At 38.2% G+C, this 22,603-nt stretch overlaps 2 protein-coding genes across 5 annotated transcripts in view; one reads left to right on the top strand and one right to left on the bottom strand.

Annotated features, from left to right (window-relative positions):
* The window catches only part of LOC122088282 (protein DETOXIFICATION 20-like), a 17,259-nt gene extending 1,279 nt beyond the window's left edge, over window positions 1–15,980 (top strand). Inside the window, exons 2-10 of one of the 4 annotated variants that reach the window (XM_042657485.1) lie at window positions 1,088–3,359; window positions 3,466–4,007; window positions 11,812–11,898; window positions 12,015–12,071; window positions 12,167–12,405; window positions 13,151–13,269; window positions 13,472–13,558; window positions 13,914–14,001; window positions 15,534–15,980. In XM_042657485.1, coding sequence (XP_042513419.1) covers window positions 3,114–3,359; window positions 3,466–4,007; window positions 11,812–11,898; window positions 12,015–12,071; window positions 12,167–12,405; window positions 13,151–13,269; window positions 13,472–13,558; window positions 13,914–13,994 — 1,458 coding nt within the window. In that variant the 5' untranslated portion in view covers window positions 1,088–3,113 and the 3' untranslated portion in view covers window positions 13,995–14,001; window positions 15,534–15,980. Of the gene's footprint in view, window positions 1–1,087; window positions 3,360–3,465; window positions 4,008–11,811; window positions 11,899–12,014; window positions 12,072–12,166; window positions 12,406–13,150; window positions 13,270–13,471; window positions 13,559–13,913; window positions 14,261–15,533 lie in introns of those variants that run through there. The other 3 variants (XM_042657484.1, XM_042657483.1, XM_042657482.1) reach the window with 3 other exon arrangements.
* LOC122088281 lies at window positions 15,952–18,553 on the bottom strand. Its single transcript, XM_042657481.1, has one exon. The coding sequence runs from the start codon at window positions 18,431–18,433 to the stop codon at window positions 15,962–15,964; it is 2,472 nt and encodes an 823-aa protein (XP_042513415.1). The 5' UTR covers window positions 18,434–18,553; the 3' UTR covers window positions 15,952–15,961.
* Between the last annotated feature and the right edge of the window lie 4,050 nt (window positions 18,554–22,603).

The following is a 22,603-nucleotide window of genomic DNA, read 5'->3' as shown; positions in this document are numbered from 1 at the left end:
AAAAAAAAAAAAAAAATCTCTTATGAGGAATTTGATTGGATTTTTAGTTTTTTAAAATTTTACATCAATTTTACATCCAGCCAAACAACTATGGTAAATTAATTTCACTTCACTTATGTTGCAACCAAATGACTCAAAAGGAAAAAAAAATCGCTTCACTTCACTTCACTTCACTTCACTTCACTTCACTTCCCTTCCCTTTCCCATTTCCCTTGCAACCAAACACAGCCAAAAAAAAAAAAAACGATGACAGGTGCGAAGAAAAAGATAGAAATAATAAGACAAAATCATGCAATTGTGTAAGTCCTGATGTATGTATCAATGTGTCCTACTGTCCTGAATCCTAACATTGATTTTAAGGGTAGTATAATAAACCCATAAAATGTCTTATATACCCCTTTATTTATTTTTTTTAAATATTAGAAGTCTTGAAATTGCACATTGACGGCGTGTAGAACCTTCACCTTTATTTATTTTTAACTAAATTTTCTTTAAGCCAGGGTGGGGGGAATCCCTTGAACATGAGACTTCATATGCGAGGGTGGGACGGTAGTGAACCTTCGAGATAAAAAATTTATCCTTCTCTTTCTGAGAGATAATTGATGAATAAGATAAGTGTTAATATTGGAGGATATAAAATGATTTTAAAAAGTCAGAAAAAAAGAACGCGACCTCATGGCATGTACCTGCGCTACGATATAATAGGTGCGACAAGACCACGTTACATAGCATTGAAGATTCTCACGTGTGCCCTCCCAATTGACTGCTCTCACTGGCATATACCTACATCAGGAGGTCACATTTGCATGCCCAAAAAGTAGTTAAGTAGGGATATGCATTCAGTCCCTATCTGGTCTTTAATGGCATGGATATTTCGAGGAGAGTTCAACTGAATATATGTGTTAGGTTCCAACACTTGTTTCACTTTCTATCATTTAAAGGATGAAGAGATATATATGTAAAAGCAAAAGAGAAGGATCCATTTGCGATATTTTGGCCAGGTTGGATTTGATACAACAACATCTCGGTTACTTGCAGTTGTAGGATTTTAGTATTGCCCACTTAATAATTGGGCTAGCCTTGGCAGGTTCCTGTGGGCTCAATGATGATGGGCTTAAAATTGCCTTACAAGTTGCAGGCCGTCGGTGGATTGAGATATGTTGATGGATGTCACCAACCATAGTGACAATTAAAATTGTCCCGTTCTAGGATCTGAAATCGATACCAACTACCATGTTCGCGCTTCCTTCTTGCTTCTTGCTTCCCTGAGGTTCTTCCCACGGTTTTTTTTCCGTCATCGTCTCTTTCTTTGATAAACGAAATTTCTATCTTAGTTTATCACAAAGCGAAGCCTCATGGGAGTCTCACTCGAATCACGTAGAGGAAGTCAGAATTTTCAGAAGAAGGGTTTGGGGGAGAAGAAGCTTTCCCTAGCGCGACTCTACGAATCGAGCGGTTCAATTATCAAGATTTGGCTTGGGAAGCCCTTTCCGACCTTATGGTTTATCGATGTTATTATGCTTTCCTATTATTTTCAACAGATTGAATGCCTATGAGAATTGTTACATCATATATGCTCGATAACCTATTCTGTTAAAATTTCGCATTTGTATTTATGTCTCAGAATGATTGCTTTCCGAGTTCGTTCTTTTCTCTTTCTTATCTTGATATTTTTGAACATTTTCATGAACCCATTTGTTGTTTCTGTGGTCTGCTGGTTTAAAGAGATTGGAAATTCTAACATTGATCCTTTTTTGTGGGGGGGGGGGGTTGGTTAAATCCACTTTCCTTTAGTTCAGGTTTTGTAAACATGTTCGTGGAGTTTTTTTGAGTGGTTGAGCCAAGTTGGGTCCAAGCCTATGTGAAGTGTCAATGAATTGGCATCTACTACCTTAGTATTAAACTATTAATGGTCTTTGTAGTCATCCAAAGAGTTACTTTGGGAAGTGTGTAGTGGGTTTGGGTTTTCTTAACGGAGAGAGAAAGTGACAAGGTTAGAGATTGAGAGGAATAGTTTAGCTTGCTTGAGAAAATAAGAAGAAAGTTTTCTTGAAGCTATCGGAGTATAAGAAGTGCAAAATTTCTACATGAAGTTTACTTTTTCTTTTTGGTTCATTCTTGAGGCCGTTTATGCTATACCTCATGCTCTTGTTCAGACCGTGCAACTGAAGTTGGAGCTTGTTGGTTGGGTCCTCCAAGTTTTGGGAGAAATCATTGGTGGCTTTTAGATATGATTTGGTAACATCTTGTTGATATGTGAGGTAACCTTGAAAAGTCTTCAAGTGCTTATTGTTCTTTTTCAATGTTGTTGTGAATCTTAAGTTTTGGCATAAACTTGAGAAGTGGAACATTGTAATCCTTATTTGATTTTAGTGGATTGCTTTCGGAGTTGCCTTGTGGTTTTCCCTTTCACTTTATAGGGTTTTTCACATTTAATATGGTGTTTGATTGGATTGTGTTTGCATGTTCCATTTCTGTTTTTGTTTCTATTTGCTTTTTTGACTCACACAAGTCGAAAGATTTTTCCGTATCTCTTCCCAACACATTAAGGGCTTCCATTCCCTAATATTCTATATGCATCAAGTGATCAAAGTCAAAACTGGTTTATTACCATGAATATTTACTTGTATTATTTCCGCTAATGGGGACTCTCAATGCATATGTATGTATATCCATTTGATTGCACTATTAATTGTTAAAAATTTTCATTCTATTTCAGCTGCTGTTATTACATGCCACCACATTTGCAAAATCTAAGATGCACCCCATGGAAACTTTGTAAACCTTATTAACTACTTGGGGTGGCTACATGACTCCTGTTGTGCCTTTCACTCTATGTACACATCCAAGAGGATTTCAGTATTCTCACATTAGATAAGACTTCTCAGATTCTAGTACTATTCACTGTATTTCATTTATGTAGAGTACCATCCTCATTTAGGTTCCCTATTGGGACTGATCTCATTTAGGTTACTGCATTCTAGCTTTAAATCTGTGATCCCAGAATAAAAACCCCTTCAGGATTATGGTATTTTCAATTACTTACAAATCTATCTCTTCGTTGTTTGTTCATGAATGTATCTGGTGCTCAGTGAAAACAACCACAGTGAAATATGGATAATACAATGGAAGATAAGCTTCTTGTGCCCGGGAAGGAATGTGTAATGGACTTGAAAAGAAGAGTTTGGATTGAATCAAAGAAGCTATGGAGCATTGCATCTCCTGCTATAATCACAAGATTAACATCATTCGGAATATTAGTGACTACACAGTCATTTATGGGACATATTGGTGAAAATGAGCTTGCTGCATATGCGCTTATCCAAATCCTTCTCGTCCGCTTTGCAAATGGAATATTGGTATGCTTCTAGTCTCTTTGCTATTGTTTCAGTGGCATGGTCGTTCCAACATTTATCCACATGTCCCTTTATAACTAATACAGTGATCGCTTTTAATCTTTTGCAGTTAGGAATGGCAAATGCTTTAGAAACATTATGTGGTCAAGCATTTGGAGCACAACATTACCACATGATGGGCATCTATTTACAACGGTCATGGCTTGTTCTTCTTGCTAGTTCAGCCATTTTGCTCCCTTTCTTTATCTTCACATCACCCATTTTAAGGCTTATAGGCCAGGAAGAAGAGTTATCAGCAGTCGCAGGAAATATTAGCATTTGGTTTATACCCATTATGTACTATTTTGTATTTTCATTTACAATGCAAATGTACTTACAAGCCCAACGAAAGAACATGATTATTGGATGGTTATCCTGTGCATCATTTGTGGTTCACTTGACCTTATCTTGGCTCTTTGTCTATAAATTGAACCTGGGAATACCCGGTGCCATGGGTGCAATGATCATCTCCACATGGTCAATGGTCATTGGGGAATTCATTTATGTCTTTGGTGGTTGGTGCCCTGAAACATGGAGAGGATTTTCTAAGCATGCATTTGCTGACCTTTGGCCACTCTTCAAACTCTCTGTATCCTCTGGCATGATGCTTTGGTAAGTATAGTTTCACCCTTTCATTTCTTTCTACATTTAAATTCCATTCATTATCTGTTTTGAAATTTTATTTTCTTCCATAAAACCAATGCTCACATCCCACCTATGCAATCCTAATGAGATAAAAATAAGAGAAAAGAAGGAGAAAAATGGGGAAAGGGGGGCAAAAGAAAGGAAGGAAAAAACACTAGAGAGAAGGGAAAAATAATTATAAAAATGGTGAGAAGTAGTAGCAGCTAGCACTACTATTGGAAAGGTTGGAGCGGCAGAAGGAACAAGAAGTAATGAATGAGGTGTTGTAGGCTGAAACAAATCAACACTAACAAACCTAAATAAATCAGAATCACAGTAATCCAAAACACAGATGAAACTTTGAATGAATAGAACTCTAAAACGATGAACCTGATGAAGGTGGAATTAATACATCTATAGAACCTATGGGGTTGCTTAAGTGGTAAAAATAACAAAAGAAGTTGATGGTTGGAAGATGAGAAACGGACGTGGACAGAAATTAAGTCACAAAAAATAGCTGAATAGTAAGTAGAGAAACTGACGTGGCAGCGCAGTCTTTTTGCGCCTGCACCAGTCTGGGCTTTTCCTTTGCCAGACTGGCAGGGTTTTTTCCCCATAGCTTAATATCGCCCAAACTGATGGACAGATTATTAGAATCTGTTAGTTTAAACTAAGTTGCTGTGATGTCAGGTTATTCACCCAAGCAAGCAACCCCAATAATTGTTTCAACTCCATACCAAACTCAGATTTAAATCTCAGATTTGATCTCCAAGAAGAACTACTCGGGAGATAGCAGATATAATAGTGCTGGAAATACTGGCAGAATATGAAGGAACTTATAACAGTGGTAGGAATTAACTAAGAACAAAGAAGAACATTAGAACTCACCTAGGGATATCCACGGGAGGAATTAGATTGCTAGAATGCCCTGGTAATGTAGACTACGGTAGGGAGTCTACCCAAGTCTCAACTGCAGGAACTTTTAATCAAAGGAACAACCAAAACCAGTCCCAACAACATAACAGGAAATCAGAATAACAAATAACAGTCCAGCAGGTTATCGATCTCAAGAGGCAATACTAACAGAGATCAAACCAACAGTAAACCTTTAGGACTAAACCAGGAACTGATAAGACTTCAATTATGTTCAGATCAACAGAATGATCGGAAACACAGGTTTAAGAACCAACAGAAACTGAAATAAACCCTTTCAATTCTGGGCAGAAACTTGACTAATCAGAATCGGCCAGAATAAGAGAACTTCCTTAGCAACAAAATCCATGGTCTGATTGAGGCCAAATTAGGATGGAATCATCCTCTCCTTAGGCCTAACACTCGACCAGAATAGTAAGGCCATCAGGTGGCTAGAAGTCCAGATCAGTAGAGGGTTGGTGGGAGAGAATCTGAGTTTCTAACAACCAGAAAATAGAAATAGGATCAGATCTGTACTTGGTCTGTAAAACCTTGTAAAAGAAACTTCTAACCTTGAAAATAAGAAGAATAAAACTTGAAGAGACCCCTTGGACTTCACGCTGCAAAGAATCACCGGATCAAACACCAGTCCATCACTTTGATCACACACAAAGCACACTCATAAGAGCAAAGAGCAACATAGCTTTTTTCATTCATAAAATCGTTTTCTGCTTAGGAGCCTCATATTATTTATAATAATGATGGGGGTTACATAAAATAGAAACTAACTTTAGTTTCCAAAAACTGAAATAGAAACTTACAAAATAGAAGGTCCTCTAGTTACTAAAACTGGAAATAGAAACTAGGAATTAAAAGTACTGAAATTAGAAACTAAATAAACTGGATTTAGAAACTAAATAATAAACTAAATAACCCACCAATGCCCAACTAAAAAGGAAACTAATGAAAAAGGAGACTAACTAGTAATCCCGTACTCAGCCTTAGAGCCCCTCTTTTAGACCCATAAAAGTGGTCTATTACAATCAAAACACATGGGATCAAGGGCCCAACATGCATGGAACCCAATCCTAGGCTTATTTCTAATAAAACAAGTCTATTTTGGTGATTAATCTGCATCACCTGGAACATTGTATGCCAGGTCAGAACACTGTACACTTAGTGGGTTGTTTCAGATTGGGTTTTTGAAAACCGGTTAAAATTCGAAACGAAAGAACCAGGAGAAACTTGTTTGTTTCCTATTATTATTTATGGGATTGAGTTATCTGTCAGGGAGCTTAGTGTACACTAGAGCTCCCTGGGTCTATCTTTCCTCCCACAACAGGGGCAGATATATCATTCATAGGGGAAAGAAGAGAGATAGACATAGGGAGGCGCTAGTGTACTCTTTGCTCCGTACAGAGAACATTATCCCATTATTTATATATGCAAAACCAAAATGAATGGTACAAACCTGATAATGGACCGAAGAGCATGTTAAGCCAACTCGATAAACCCTGAAATCGAACCGGACCAAAAACAAATCTTATATTTGCTTCGGTTGGGGCCTGTGCATGCCAAAAACGGATTTGGACCAACCAAAACTAGACAAAAACGGACCTTTTGACACCCCTAGGTGTTTGTGCCTATGCACCCTCCAACCACTTAGCATTGCTGTTTCACTATGACAATTGTTGAGATTAGCGCTAATCCTAGGACCCAATAGGGGCCTTTTGGTCCTATCGGGTTTTTACTTGGCTTTTAGGGTTTTATCCTTATGTAAGGTGCAGTCTTGTATTTTGGATTTATTGTTTTATGCTATAAATATAACATAATAACCTGTGATCAGGATTATTTTGGACTGATCGCAGGCTGCTCTATTTTGGACTGCTATCGGCTTCATCTTCTTCTCTCATTCTCCTTCCTCTTCTCTTCTTCTTCTCTTTTCTGGTTTTTGCTTTAATCCTCATATGGTTATGGAACAGTATGGAACCAAATGTCGCTGCTAATGTTATGTTTCATTCTATTGCAAAGGGAGTGTGGAATGACTTGAAGGAGACCTACTCTCAGGAGAAGAATATGACTCGTATCTATGATATCTATGAAAAACTGTTTTCGTTTTGCCAGTCAGACTAGCCACTTGCAGAATATTACAATACTTTCAGGGGTATGATTGAAGAACTCAATGTCTTCCAACCCTTGACCACTGACATTGATAAATTGAAGGCTCAGCATAACGAGTTCTTCGTCTCCAAGTTCTTGGCTGGTCTGAACAATGACTTGAAGGTAGTGAAGGGTCACTTATTGGAAAGGGATACTGTGCCTATTTTGAATGATACCTACTCACGACTGTAGCAAATTACCTCTTCTACAAAATCTGACCAGTCTTCCAAAGACAATTCTGCCTTCATGCCAACCGTGGACGTGGTCGCGGTTGTGGGGGAGGTCTTGGGTCGGCTGGTCGTGGATCTGGTGGACAGTCCACTGACTGTACTGCTCGTCAGTGTACATTTTGCAGAAAGCCCAACCATACTGTGGAGACTTATTGGGCAAAGCATGGCAAACCAGAGTGGGCAACACAGTTAGCTAACCATGCAGTGTCAGATGAGGGTACAGACACAATGGCTCCCACTGACACTAAACCAACACCTTCTTCAGGAGATTCAGCTACTGGTCTGCGCGATGACATCAACCAATTGCTTCGGCGCTTGCACACTCTTGAGGCATTTGCTAATACATCTACTGGTGCGTCCACATCCGCTGCTACCCTAGCCCACATAGGTACCTTAGCCCTTTTTACTGCTACATCTACCCCCTAGATCATTGATTCAGGTGCTTCTGCCCATATGACCGGTAAGTCATCACTTTTTAAGGACTTTTCTACTAGTTCCAGTTCTAACTCTGTGATCCTTGCTAATGGTGCTTCAACACCAGTTCTAGGTCATGGTTCTATCTCACCTACCATCCATATACTTATCCTCTGTCTTACATGTTCCTCAATTTCCATTAAGTTTTCTCTCTGTGAGTTAATTAACTAGTTCGTTAAATTTCTCAGTAACATTCTTTCATTCTTACTGTGTCTTTCAGGATCTTCACGCGAGGAAGATGATTGGTGGAGGGCATGAAAAGAATGGATTACATTACCTCAACAGCGGCTGTCCTACTTCTTCTACTGCTGCTACGGCTATTGGGGACATCACTCCTTTCCAATGGCATTGTCGTTTAGGTCATTTTTCGCTTTACAGGTTACAACTTTTATTTCCTAGTTTTAAGTCTACTCCTAGTTTAGAGTGTGAGGCTTGTGAGTTGGGAAAACATCATCGTGTGTCATTCCCATCTTGCTTTGTGTCTCGTAGTCCGTCTTTATTTTCTTTAGTCCACTCTTATGTATAGGGTCCTTGCAGAGTCAGTAATAGATTTGAGTTTCGGTATTTTGTGACTTTTGTGGATGATTATTCTCGCCTTACATGGCTTTACATGTTAAAGGACAGGTTTGAATTTTTACATGTATTTACAAAATTCCATAATGAAATAAAGACTTAGTTTGGCATTTCTATTAAAATCTTTCGTTCTGATAATGCTTTAGAATATGTTCAAACTGATATTTCTGATTTTTGTGATACTCATGGGATGATCCACCAAACCAGTTGTGCCTATACTCCACAGCAAAATGGAGTAGTAAAGCGCAAAAATCGGCACCTCCTTGAGGTTGCCTGAGCCATGATGTTGCATATGCATGTTCCTAAGAATTTTTGGTGTGATGGTGTCTTAACTGCATATCATTTGATTAATCGCATGCCATCTTTTGTTCTATCCGACAAATCTCCCTTCTCTATTATGTTCCCTAGTTTACCGAGTTTTCCTATTCCTCCTCGGGTTTTTGGGTGTGTGTGCTTTGTTCATAATTTGCACATGCAAGTTGATAAGTTGTCTCCTAGGTCTACTAAATGTATTTTTTGGGCTATTCTCGTACGTAGAAGGGGTATAAGTGTTATGACCTTACTACACATAGGAACTTTGTCAGTGCTGATGTGACCTTCTTTGAAGGTACTTCATTCTACCATCCTCCAGTGCCCTCGTCTAGTGTAGAGTGGTCTTCTCCATCTCCTCCACCCATACCCTCCCTTATACCCTTCCCTGATGCTCCTAGTGCCAGTGACTCCCCTCCTCTACAGGTTTATCAGTGCGGGAATAAGATTGGACAGCTAAGTGGCGAGGTAATAATTACCCCAGATGCGTCACTCCTTCCACTGCCGGCTTCCTTTGGTGAAGCTCCTCTTCTTCCTCCGTCTGATGACTTACCAATTGCGCACAGGAAAGGTACTCGTTCTTACACTCACAAATTTATGGTTATGTACCCTATTGATAAATTTGTGTCTTTATCTCATCTTCCCTCTCCTATCCATGGTCTTGCCCTATCTCTTTCCACTAACCTTATTCCTCGTACCCATACTGAGGCCCTCCGTATCCCTAGATGGAAGGCTGCCATGGATGTAGAAATGGATGCTTTTTTGAGTCGTGGTACCTGGAGTCTGGTAGATTTACCTCCTGGTAAGGATTTGGTGAAGTGTCGCTGGGTGTACACTGTTAAGTATCATTCTGATGGCTCTGTTGAGAGGTTGAAGGCTCATCTGGTTGCTAAGGGGTATACTCAGACATATGGTGTTGATTACTTTGAGACCTTCTCTCTCGGTTGCTAGACTGAATTCTGCTAGTCTTCTTATTTCTCTTGCTGTCAATTTTGATTAGCCCTTATTTCAGTTGGACATCAAGAATGCCTTCTTGTATGGTGATCTACAAGAAGAGGTGTATATGGAGCAACCTCCGGGGTATGTTGCTTAGGGGGAGAGTGCAGGTCGTGTGTGTCGTTTACATAAGGCTATATATGGGCTGAAAGAATCTCCTCGGGCATGGTTTGACAAGTTCAGTGCTACCATAGTTACTTGTGGTTTTTCTCAGTGTTATTCTGATCATTTTGTGTTTGTTCGTCGCAGAGATGATAAGCTGGTTGTTTTGGTTGTATATGTTGATGACATTATTCTGACTGGTAATGATGAGGCAGGAATTTCTGAAGTAAAAGATCATCTCCAGCACCATTTTCAGACAATGGATCTAGGTCAACTTCATTATTTCCTTGGGATAGTGGTAATCCGTTGCAAGAAAGGAATCAGTTTGTCTCAAAGGAAGTATGTGGTGGATCTTCTATATGATACTGGGATGCTTGCATCCAGACCTGTTGATATTTCTATGGATCCTCACCAAAAGTTTGGTGTGGATGATGGTGAACCCCTCTAGGATGTGCATCAGTATAGGAGCTTGATTGGCAAGTTGATTTACCTCACAGTGACTAGTCCTGATATTTCCTATACCGTTGGAGTTCTCAGTCAGTTCATGCAGTCTCCTTAGAAAGCACATTGGGATGCTGCTGTTCGTGTTTTTCGCTATCTCAAAGGTGCCCCGGGAAAAGGGTTGATTTACCGTCCTAATCGGCAGATGGACCTAGTGGGGTATTCTGATGCTGATTGGGTTGGCTTTGCTAGTGATCGGTGATCTACTACTGGATACTGCACATTTGTTGGAGGTATTCTTGTTACGTGGCGCAACAAGAAGTAGACTACAATTGCCCGGTCCAGTGCAGAAGCTGAGTACAGAGCCATGGCTCTTACCACTGCTGAGTTGATGTGGCTGTGGTTGTTACTTTTGGAGCTGGGATTTCCAATGACCAAGCCTATGAAAATGTATTGTGACAACCAAGCTACGGTTTTGTTAGTAATCCGGTCTTTCATGAGAGGACCAAACACATAGAAGTGGACTGCCATTTTGCTTGTGATGCTGTTCTGAAGAGGCTGATTGAGACTCCGTTTGTTCCTTCATCGGATTAGTTAGCTGACATGTTCACTAAGTCTTTGTTTGCCCCCACTTTTCGCAATGGTTATACCAAGCTGAATATGGGTGATGTGTATGCTCCAGCTTAAGGGGGAGTGTTGAGATTGAAGCTAGGGATTAGCGCTAATCTCAGGACCCGATAGGGGCCTTTTGGTCCTATTGGGTTCCTACTTGGCTTTTAGGGTTTTATCCTTATGTAAGGGGCCGTCTTGTATTTTGGGTTTATTATTTTATGCTGTAAATATAACATAATAACCTACGATCAGGATTATTCTGGACTGATCGCAGGCTGCTCTGTTTTGGACTGCTATCGGCTTCATCTTCTTCTCTCATTCTTCTTCCTCTTCTCGTCTTCTTCTCTTTTCTGGTTTCTGGTTTTGGTTACAAGGTTAATATTGCAACAACAACTATTATAATCTATAATCATTTAAATCAGAGCCCTACCGTTAGAGCAATGCTGTCTGATTTGATATCCATTCACAGTAGGACTAGTAAACATGGTGAATGGATTTTAAAAAAGTCACATACCTCTTGCTTATCAAGGGGGGGGGAGGGGTGACATACCTCTTACTCTTCGAATGATAGAGTGGGTTACATCCCTTCTGGCAAAAAGAAAGAAAAAAATATAGAAGCATTTTGGGTGACAATTTCTTAGCATGCCAACTGGACAGATATTTTCTTGCCAATCATAGGATGCAATCTTTAGAAACATGGGGGGTTAATATAATTTTGGCAAAAAGAAAAAAAAATTCATTACAAATTTTGTTCGATGTAACTGTGAAGGTCCTTTCTGCTATATTTAATTGTAGTTATATATAGAAAAACTTTATATTTTGAAGAGTAATTGAATCCAACCATTATGTCTTTCATCTTAGATGTTAATTTAGGAGCCAAATAAAATTTGTAGGTTTTTTAAGCTACTGTACATGGTTCCATGCAAGAGTTTCTTTTTTGGAAACATTGTTGATTCTGTATAATTTTTTCTCTTCCCTGACAGCTTAGAGTTATGGTACAATGCAGTGCTAGTCTTATTGGCGGGCTACATGAAAAATGCTACTATTGCCGTAGCTGCCTTCTCTATCTGGTAAGATTGACTAGCCTTGTCTTCTCTTTTAATATTGTTTTCACACTTCTTATTTTTCTTTCTTCTCTAAAATCTCTGATTAACTTAGATACTTTCAAATAAATATGAACTTGCAGCCTCAATGTCGTTGCTTGGGAGTTCATGATACCCCTTGGTTTCTTAACTGGAGCTTGGTATGGCTTTAATGACTGATCATCTATATATTTCCTCTTAGGTCCTTTCTCTATTTTAAAAGTATTTTTTATGCATGTACTTTTTGTTATTGCAGTGTTCGTGTTGCAAATGAATTAGGGAGTGGGGATGGAAAAGCTGCAAAATTTGCTGTTATAGTCAACTTAAGTACTTCATTGTCTCTTGGTGTGCTATTTTCGGTTCTGTTTTTGGTATTTGGTCATGTCTTATCCTATGCATTTACAAGCAGCACAGAGGTGGCCACAGCTGTATCGAGCCTATCCACTTTACTTGCTTTGTCAGTCTTGCTCAATAGTGTTCAGCCAGTACTCACAGGCAAGCCTCACTTTGTCATATTGCTAACAATGGAAAATTTCTGTTACTTGGACAGACCATGCCTTATGATATTCCTCCATCTAGTATCCAATTGATGGTTTGTGTCATCAATCTACTGACACAACAGATTAGCCCCTGAAGAACCAACAATACCCAAAGCCTATACTTTCATCAAATTATGTAGCATGTGACCTGCTTATATCATACTTTTATGGGAAGTGCTTCTCAGTCTATGCCAGCCCTCCCTATGTCTCTCTTTACTCTCCCAAACAAGGGGCAGAGAGATAGACTGATGGAAGTGCTGGCATAGGCCATGCTCCCATACAGAGTTCTTTTCCCTACTTTTATTTTGTTATTGTTTGACATACGTCTGTGAATGGTCTTATCCACTTTAATCCTTGGAAGCGCTGGCGTAGGCCATGCTCCCATACAGAGTTCTTTTTCCTACTTTTATTTTGTTATTGTTTGACATACTTCTGTGGGTGGTCTTATCCACTTTAATCCTACTTGAGGAGTTTACTACTAGATTCTTTCCTTTTTCATCAATACGATCACTCTCTGTCCAGAATTAAAACCGAAAACTGCTTGGAAAATGATTTCTTCAGCCAATAATTCAAATTGATTTGGGTATTGAAAACGAATGTTGGATACTTAATTTCCTTTGAGGAATAATAATTAGATTAGCCATTTTGCTTTATCTGCTTCTCTGATATATATTCACTTCTTTCATAAAATTTGTGAACAGGGGTGGCTGTTGGTGCTGGGTGGCAATCTGTGGTAGCATATGTCAACCTTGGTTGCTACTATGTAGTGGGGATTCCTATAGGACTTTTGCTTGGTTATGTTGCAAAACTTGATGTTAGGGTAAGAAACTATTATCTAGTTATAAAGGTCAGATAATATGGCTTTCGTTCCCATATTAATCCAATTGTTAATCGGGCTGTGATTGAGTCTCAAAAACCAATCCCATCATGCTATTGTAATGATCGACTTTCTAGGGTTCTCCATGTTACTTCCATAACAATAAGTATTATTCTTTTACTCACTTGTTCATTGTTTGTCCCAGGGCATATGGATTGGAATGATGTGTGGGGTTGCATTGCAAACTTTTGTGCTTCTTTGGATCACTTGGAGAACTGATTGGGACAATCAGGTACAAACACAGTACATGTTAAGTCATAGAAAGATGAAGTTTGGGGTGTGTTTGCTGTATACAGTATCTCAATTTATTGTTCTCAATAGCTAAGAATACACAATGAAATGCTATCCAGTGATGAAAGCTATGTTAGCATATAATCTTTGTGAATTATATATTCAGCTTGACTAAGTCAACTGCTATACTCTGAATGCAATCCTCTGTCTGCACATATTTCTTATTTAAATATATGCATTTTTCACACCATTTAGGTTGCGGTTGATTTCTGGACCCTGTTCATTAGTTTCTCAATCTGTATCTGCACTCTTTAGGTTCTTTTAGTTGGTAGATGACTAATAACTTATGCTCGCAGGTGGAAAAGGCATCAGAACGTCTAAACAGGTGGTTTTTGGCACCTTCTCACGAGAATGATGACAACACATCCCATGCTTGATGAGAGAGTGAGCCCCCCATTTTTCTATGTTGTATGCAGAGGTTAATTACTTGAGAAAACTAGTCAAATTTGTGATTTTGTCATTGTTTAGGTTCAGTATTGCCTTATGTAAATCTCTACTGATTTTATCCTACCATAGGCACCAAGTGGAAGCTAGCGTAGGGTAAGCCTTAATGAAGTTTTCCCTGTTACAGGCAAATGATTTGACATGTATTTCTTCTATTTTTATGCATCATAAGCATAAAGCTGCTCATCTAATTCGTTCATGTGATAGTTGGTAAAAGCTCAGGCTGCCATTGTGAAATGTGGGTTTTAAGTGCATTAGCAATGGTTCTCTGATTATAGTGATATGAAAGCATTGCTAAGATGGAATATTAGTGGAAGCTTTCCTCTATAAGAGATATATGGTGTCTTTTCATACACAACTTTTCTCCTATAGAAAATGATATTCTAAGCCTAGAACAGATTGCAATTTGTATAAGAATAAAAATGATGGTGGTTTGGTTCATTTCTCCAACTCTAGCCATCCTATTCCAAGGATGGATGACTGAAATGTTTAGAAAACAGTGATGGGAGTCGGCTTCTTCTGCACTATTACTCTCCCTTTTCTTCTCCTTCCCCTTGCAATAGACTAGCAAGATCTCCATGCCATCCATGGGGTAAAAGTTCAGAAACAATTTTAATAGGAAAAAAATAAAATAAAATTAAGAAACACAAATATGTTACTGTAAAGACATAAGTTGAGACATTTTAGTTAGAATTATATCATTCTCTACTAAATGTTTGATGGTGAATGATGCTCATATTTACAGCTGCAACTTGGCCTTAAGTTGACCAAATAAACACAACCATTTGGATCCATTTGATCATCCAGATATGCTGAAAATTGCATTAAAATATTATATTATCTCAAAACACAAAATATTTCAATTCAAGTTCCAAGCGTCAATGCTCATTCACTTTATTGTAGTAGAACTTAAACCTCTCAATCAGTCATAGACTAAAGCACATTCTAAAATCTTGAACTCAAAAAAAATATCTCAACGAAGATTATTTATTACCTATTTTATATTTAATGGGTGAGAAAATTAAGTATCTCTTACTCACAGGACCAATCGTTTCTTGTGTCAAGGGTTGTATTGTACCTAGAAATTTTCAAGGATAATTTGGTCAATACATTGATTTTAAGTTCCGCACGCTATAGTGGAAGCATCTTAAATTAAAACAAAAAATTAAATGAAGGATTGAACGCTTCAAAATTGTATTTTCATGGGCATACAAGTGAAAAATTATGATTAACCTTAATAATTTTTAGGAACATTTGGCCAATACATCGATATTGCTTAGTATGTATAGAATTACTAACACAGCTATAGCTGCCATTTTACTGTGACTTCTGATCCAATTTCAATAATTTTCTAGATTGTTTAACATTTTGATTGAAGCAAACACTTGTCTCCCCAAGTTTTTGCTGTGATTTTTGGATTCTCATTCACTAAGAGCCCTCAGAATTTGAAATTGAGTTTTCAAATGGCTTAGGGATTCTCGTCACCTCATCTTGAACAATCCTTGAGGATGCAATGCACAGGGGACTTAAAAGAAGAATTTTGATTCACTGCAACCATAGAAGATATTCAACTGTTAAATGCTACAATGGGAATTCGAATGGCATCACCTAATGACAGCTGCAGCAGTTCTTCAGTAGGAATCCTGGAGATGACTGAAACTCTTGTGTTTTTGCAAGATAGAAAAAAACGTTTTTGTATTTCTATTTTAACTTATCTATGGGGGATTTCCAGATCTGGGAACATTTTCCTTTTGGGATTCATATTAAGAGATTGAGCCATCTTTTAAACTCTGGGTTGTGAACTCATCTGTGATTTTTTAGCAGAAGAGCTCTGTTTGTCTTTGTCTGTTGGTGAATCATCAAACCTCTAACCCTTATTTCACGAGTAGACTTAATTTATCTAAGGTAGTCTCCCATCCTGAATACTTCTCTGAACTGTTAGATCAAATGTAGTTTTTCCATAGTCAGTCATCATTGTCATCATGATTATTATTTGTACAAACAATACTTCAGTAGCCGTACAGAAACCATTCAGTGACAATGGGATTTTTGGTTTAAAGTTGAGAGATTCATTCATACTCCATGGTTGAAGAAACTCACCAGTAGTCAAATTCTTGCCGCAAATCCAACCTTCAGCATAAAGTTGGCTGTTTGTGCAAGTTGATTGTCTAAGAATTTGCTCAAGGTGTTGTGCTGCACCAAACATATATGCAGCATTTCTAACTCTGTCTTCTCTATCTTCAGTACGAGCAAATGAACACTCTTTAAATATGGCATGAGGAAGGTTGATTAGACAATCACCAACTAAATCCGAAATTATTTTCTCCAACCAGTTAATCAAGTTCTCTGCAGTTCGATACTTCTCAGGATCAAGCAAAATTGTTTTGCAAGTTCTGTACAAACTGTTGGCTGCCACTAGCTTAGCAGACCATTGATGGGGCAGCTTATTTATTATTTCTTCATTATATCTCAAGACTTGTTCCTCTGCAGTTTTTGAAAATCTTTTGATTATCTCCTCTACAGAAAGAGTCACAGGAACACCATGATCAAAGGCAATCTTGCTGAGATCTATGTTGAGCCAACATCTGTAAAGATCAATGCTGAGCCATACATTTGCTGCTGCTTTCCTTATATTCATCAGCCCAGTGCGACCTGTATTTTTCTCCACAAAATTGACAAATTCCAAGCCTTGTTTTACACCCTTTAACAACATCTTTATTCTTTGTTGGTCTGGGTAGGGAAGTGAAATGGCAATGCTGGTGAGAGTCACTATAGGCAAAGCCCAACAATTAGGAGGCTTCTTGGAAACCACATTTCCTCTTTCTCGGCTACAGTTGTAGAAACAATCATCTTCTTCCCTTTGAATGAAAATAGAGGTCACTTCATCGATATCGAAGTCAAGAGCACAATTGAAACCTTCTGAAGCAGTGGATTTCTCCTCCAAAAGCTTGATCAGGTGCCCAGGTCTACTCTTCCAGCCACTTGTAATCCACTTGTGCACATCTTTGAAACCACTTTTCAAGATCAACTGGACCAGATCTTGTTCCCCATCAAGATGCAACACAAAATAATTCAAATTGTATTGCTGGTTCTCATCATCTGAACCACACATTGTTTCTTTTCTTTTGTTGATTCCTTCTTCCACATCCAAATGAATTGGATGTGCCACCAACTCAGTTGACAATCTCTTACTGCTACGGAACAATGAAATAAAGAACTTTTTGGGCCAACTGACCAGCAATAGAGGAACAAGGCCAATAACCTTGCTTGCCAAAATGAAGGCCCTCTGTGTTCCAATTACAAGATTCAGGATATGGGTTTTTGAGGAATGAACAATAACTCGGCCTGATCTGTATGGAATGTGGAAAGGTACAGGGGAACTTTTCCAGTCAACCAGCTTCTCAAACCCATACCTTTCATCCTCAAGCACACTCATGACTCCTTTGCTTCCCATTTTCAACTGGACAGCATTTATCCATCTAAGAGCTGGGCTTACAGTTCCTAGTGCTATAACAAGAGCTTGTGAAACAAATACCAACCAAGTTGTCCAGCCATAATCAGATATTCCACTACAGAAACGCATAGAACCTGGCAAATGATATGACCTAACCACAGCTTCCACTAAGATCAGAGCACTAAGGAGTGAGAAAGCTTCTGCTCCATTGCAGGTCTCTGAGCTTCTCAGGACATGAAAAGGGCTACTTGAATAAGCCATTATCCAAGATTCCTCCACCACTTTTTTCATGTACTCAAATGCCCCTTCATTGGAGCCACTTGGCTCATCATGTCTAATGCCAATAGAATTTCCCCATTTCAAATCATGTTGTTCATCCAGTATCCCCCTAGTGGTTGGAACAGTTGACGCAGAAAAACCCAAAAGTGCAAGGAGAACCAGCATAAAGAACATGACAATGGCATGTTCAGGCAAGAACACATAGATCACTCCGGTCCCCATTTGAATACAGATATTGACAACAACAGTGATCACAAGCAATCCAACTGCCACAACATTTGAGAGAAGTTCAGGATTGCTCATGGTTCCTAAAGAGGGCATGAAGTTAGCAATAGCTACGCAAATCAGAACAGTGCCGCTAAGCTTGGACAACTGGTCCTGACGGCTTGGCATGGAAGTGTTTAGATCGACAGGAAACTTAGTTGCTATTGATATAAGAGTTAGAGAAGTAGCGTTGAGAGAGAAAAACCTACAAGGAAACCAGGGTATTCTAGTGCGGAATCCATGGAAAGTATCAACAAACATAGCAATGAAACATACCAGAGATGCTCCAGTTATGTAGAGGCCAATTATGGGTAAAGGTCCTGTGAAGTCTGAATCATTTAGAGACCCATCAGCATTGCACCCATGTTTTCCCATTTCAAAGTTCTAATTTCTCTTTCTTTCTCTGTTTCTCTTTTTTGCCTTCTTCTCTTGATCGGCAGGGGGAAATATTAAGTTTTGGATTGTTAACACTCATACAAGACTGAAAGCCATGTTTTCTTTCTCATTTTCTTCACTTGCAAGTTAAGTTTGGAATCTTAAAAGAATGTTTTCTCACCTCTCCTTTTCTTCATTTAAAGGTAAAGTAGAAAAACCTGAATGTGATCTATTTGATAAAAAATCACAATGCTAGGGTATGAGTCTGATACTACTAATATGTACATTGATGCTGCCCTTCCCTTAGTTCCCTAACAGTTTGAGTTTTTAGGTGAAACGGTGGCGAACATGGTATTAGAGGGGAGTGTTGGGAGTTTAGTCCCACATCGACTACTAACTAGCCTACGGCTGCCCCTTATACACTTGGGAGTTCCCTCCACCCAAGATAGTATTTTGCTTCATTTCCACCACAAATCTCAATTCAATGCCAAAGAATGTTCATAATTCTCAAAAGTAAAAAGTAGTTGGATTCACTCTATCTGGTTAAGAATCAAAAGTAGTAGTTTCCCCCCTCAATTCAATGCCAAAGAATGTTCATAATCCTCAAAAGTAAAAAGTAGCTGGATTCACTCTATCTGGTTAAGAATCAAAAGTAGTAGTTTCCCGCCTCAATTCAATGCCAAAGAATGTTCATAATCCTCAAAAGTAAAAAGTAGCTGGATTCACTCTATCTGGTTAAGAATCAAACCCCCCCCCCCCCGCGGTCCAGCCTTCTGGGTGCCAATGACCACCTACTCCTACACACATCGATCCACACACTTGCATACAATAGGGTTCGATCCCACAACCTCTTCCCTTGGGCGTGAACTCTTCAAACCGAAGCTACCACCATTAGTATAAGCTAGTGTTCCGAAACTAGTTTTCTTCTAATCAGATTAGTTTTTTGAGATGGAAAATTTACAATACAGAAGTAATAAGCAGGACTTCCAACTACATATTACTTTGACACAAGAAGCTAAATGAAGAGGTGACAGGATTTGGTCTCCTTATCATTCAGTTTAGGTGGAGGGCCAGGGGAGTGGGGATGAGCAAGAGAAGGGTTTTGTTAGATTTGAACAAACATGCCCAACCTCCATTGGTGTCAACCGTCAAGACCTATCAAGTTTTCTTATGTGATTGTACACTGAAAATGCAATAAAATATGGAAAGGACTATGCTTTTGCACGCTCCCATGACGCTGATGTATAAATACTGATCATCGTGATCCACGAGGATCGACAAAAACCCTGGGTCCGCAGTCCCCACTCCCCACTTGTTTCTTTTGTCTTTTCTTGATATAGACTTTGATATAGAATTTGGGTGTTGACACTCAACTGGACAGGTGTTGGATCCTCATAGCTGCAGAAGATCCAATTTCAACCCTCATGGTTGAGAGTTGGGATTTCATTAAAAAAAAAAAAAGTTGCGAGTTGGGATGGGGGAATTAGTGCACTAATAATGTGCTTTTTTAACTAACCAACATGTTTATTCCGTGATGAGTATTCTAATTGTATTAAGAGATAAAAATTAAGCAACATGTTTAGTAAGTGAAATGACGAACTCCTAGTTGTATGAAGGGGTTATAGGTTATTTAATAGACAATGTGAGACTTAACTCCCAATACTCTCCCACTTGTTTGAAAACGTGAATGTGATGAAAACCTTACCATGTAAAGTATCCAACTTAAAAGTTTGAATTAATAGATGAAATGATTCCTTGGTGTTAAGGGGTGTTATAGACTAATTAGTAATCGATTTGAAAGCGAACTCCCAATAGCAGTAAAGCCAAGGCCTCAAGAGGCCTTAAATATTCCTCATCTAATCTAGCTTAAGCTAGGATACTTAACATTAAAGGGATTAACTAATTAAAGCAATATCGGGCTTAAGAATCTAAGACACATTCCAAACAGTGGGCGACCTAAATTATAAAAAGCGAAGCGGGAGGGGAGATGGCTACGATTTAGCCATTCCCTCTCTCCCCTCTCTAATTGGGGCAACTTGTGTTTTGGAAACGCTCAGGTGAGAGAGTATTTGTGTGTATTCTCAACAAATACAATGCGGACCATCAGAATGTGTATTCGGAACACTGGGGCAGCCAACAAATATAGCTAGTCAAATACTCGGTAAGTGTATCAACGTCGTCATCTAACCCTTTTGATGTCAAAATTTTTTTCTTTTGTTCATAAAAATAGTTTGATTGCATTTGGTATCATTTAAGGGATTTTTTTTCTATTAAAAAAAAATTGAAAAAACACAAATGAAAAAGAGATCAAGAGTCATTTATGTGTTTTGGCCAAAATTGGTTTTCAATTATTTTTGTGTTGAACTTTAATAAGTATGTGTTTAAAGTCCCAAAATGGAGGGGTAAAGTAGTCATTTTCTTGGTAATTAGAAATCTAAGCCCCTTACCCCTTTTTCTTCAGTCCAAAGTGGAGAAAGAGAGTTATAAGGAAGATGGGTGAATGAAACATCTCTTCACCAATTTTTCCAAAAACCATTTTGCATATAGGGATACAAAAGTATTTCTCACAAAAAACCATTTTTAGGTTTTGATAAAAAATGGTTTTCATTAATGATTTAAAAAAAAAAAAATAAGTTAAAAAAAAAATGATACCAAAAAGGGCCTAAGGACTAGATGAACTGGATATGAATGCATTCTATCGAATTTCACTGACGACGAAGGCACCGTTTGATAATGTTTTTTGTTGTTTCTATGGCTAAAAATAGCAGAAACGACTCTAATTTTCACGTTTTCGAAAACAAAAACGGATTTTTTGATGTTTAATAAACTTGTTTCTTGAAACATTTTTTACAGATATAATAATACCAATAAAAAACCCAATAGTATCATCGGATGCTTAAAAGGGAGAGAGGGTTCAGTTGCCTCTTTTTAGATTTAAATTGCTGAGAAATTTATCGGGTACAACAACTTTCTTTTTCTCTCTCAAATTCGTTTCTAGAAATGACTCGTCAAAATCGTTTCTAGAATTGTAAATAGACATAAATTTTGATTTATGTTTCTAGAAATAAGTGAAATAAAATAACTTTATCAAACGTTTTTTAGATTGTTTCTTTATTTTTAAAAATAAAAAAATATAAAAATAATAGAAACAAAACATTATCAAACAGTGCTAAAAGTGCTAAAGATACTTTACCAACAATGACCGCACCATTCCCATATGAGAGGAACCCGTCCTGGAACCCAACTAATAGTAATGCTAATGGGAACAAGCTAGCCACCAGATGAGTAGGCAGTTAGGGAGTCTTGTCCATACGGACATACCTCATCATTGTACGTCTTTTCTATTAGCCACCAGATGAGTAGGCAATTGAGGAAGTCTTGTCCATACGTTCATGCCTCCATCATTGTACGTCCTTTCTATTTTCTTGTTCATATTGGAGAGCCGAGAGGCCTGCACGTTTCTACTCCACAAAGAAATGGCAGAACTCATAAAAGGTATCCTTTGACAAGTCGGTGAGGTATTATAGACCACAACAATAGTGGGTGAAGGTTTTCGTTGTATGGTCACATCAATGGTGGTGAGAAAAATTCTTCCTAGTCACTTCTCCGGGCGGAACTTTTGCTTTAAAAATGTGGCCAATATGCAATATAATGACCTTTTCTCAAAGACAAGTCTTTTTTCTTCCTTAACTCCTATAATTTATACTCAAGCAAGCAGTGGACTAGGAAAGGAATCATAATCTGTACAAATCACGGGGAAGGTGGCCTATCAACATAATGATTTTAACTGATTTTTTTCTTATTATTTGGTTTATTTATTTATTTATTAATTATAGATAATGGTTTATATTTTTTGTTCCGATTCCTCCGCCATCACTATACACTTTTTTAATTATTAGAAGAACTCAAGTGCTCTCTCTTTTGGATCCTTGAAACAACTTTCAGAGATTTTTTTCCCTTTGAAAGATACAAGAGCAAAACAATCAATCTATAAACCCAATAGAATACAAGAAGAGTCTGAAAAAGAGGTATTAGGGATGCGTTTGGACGTTTCGTGTCAAAATGAAAATTTTAGTTTTTGTGTTAAAATGCATTTTTTTTTTTGGAACGAAACTGGAACGACGAAACTACCTGTTGTCGTTCCGACAATTCTCGTTGCTAGCGTTTTTT

The sequence above is a fragment of the Macadamia integrifolia genome, chromosome 9 (genome assembly GCF_013358625.1).
Source record: "Macadamia integrifolia cultivar HAES 741 chromosome 9, SCU_Mint_v3, whole genome shotgun sequence".
Taxonomy (NCBI): domain Eukaryota; kingdom Viridiplantae; phylum Streptophyta; class Magnoliopsida; order Proteales; family Proteaceae; genus Macadamia; species Macadamia integrifolia.
Note: the sequence above shows the minus strand (reverse complement) of the source record. Positions and strands in the feature narration are given on the sequence as shown.

Coding starts and splice junctions, on each gene's coding strand:
- LOC122088281 (XM_042657481.1), bottom strand. CDS start 18,433: ATGGGAAAACATGGGTGCAATGCTGATGGGTCTCTAAATGATTCAGAC.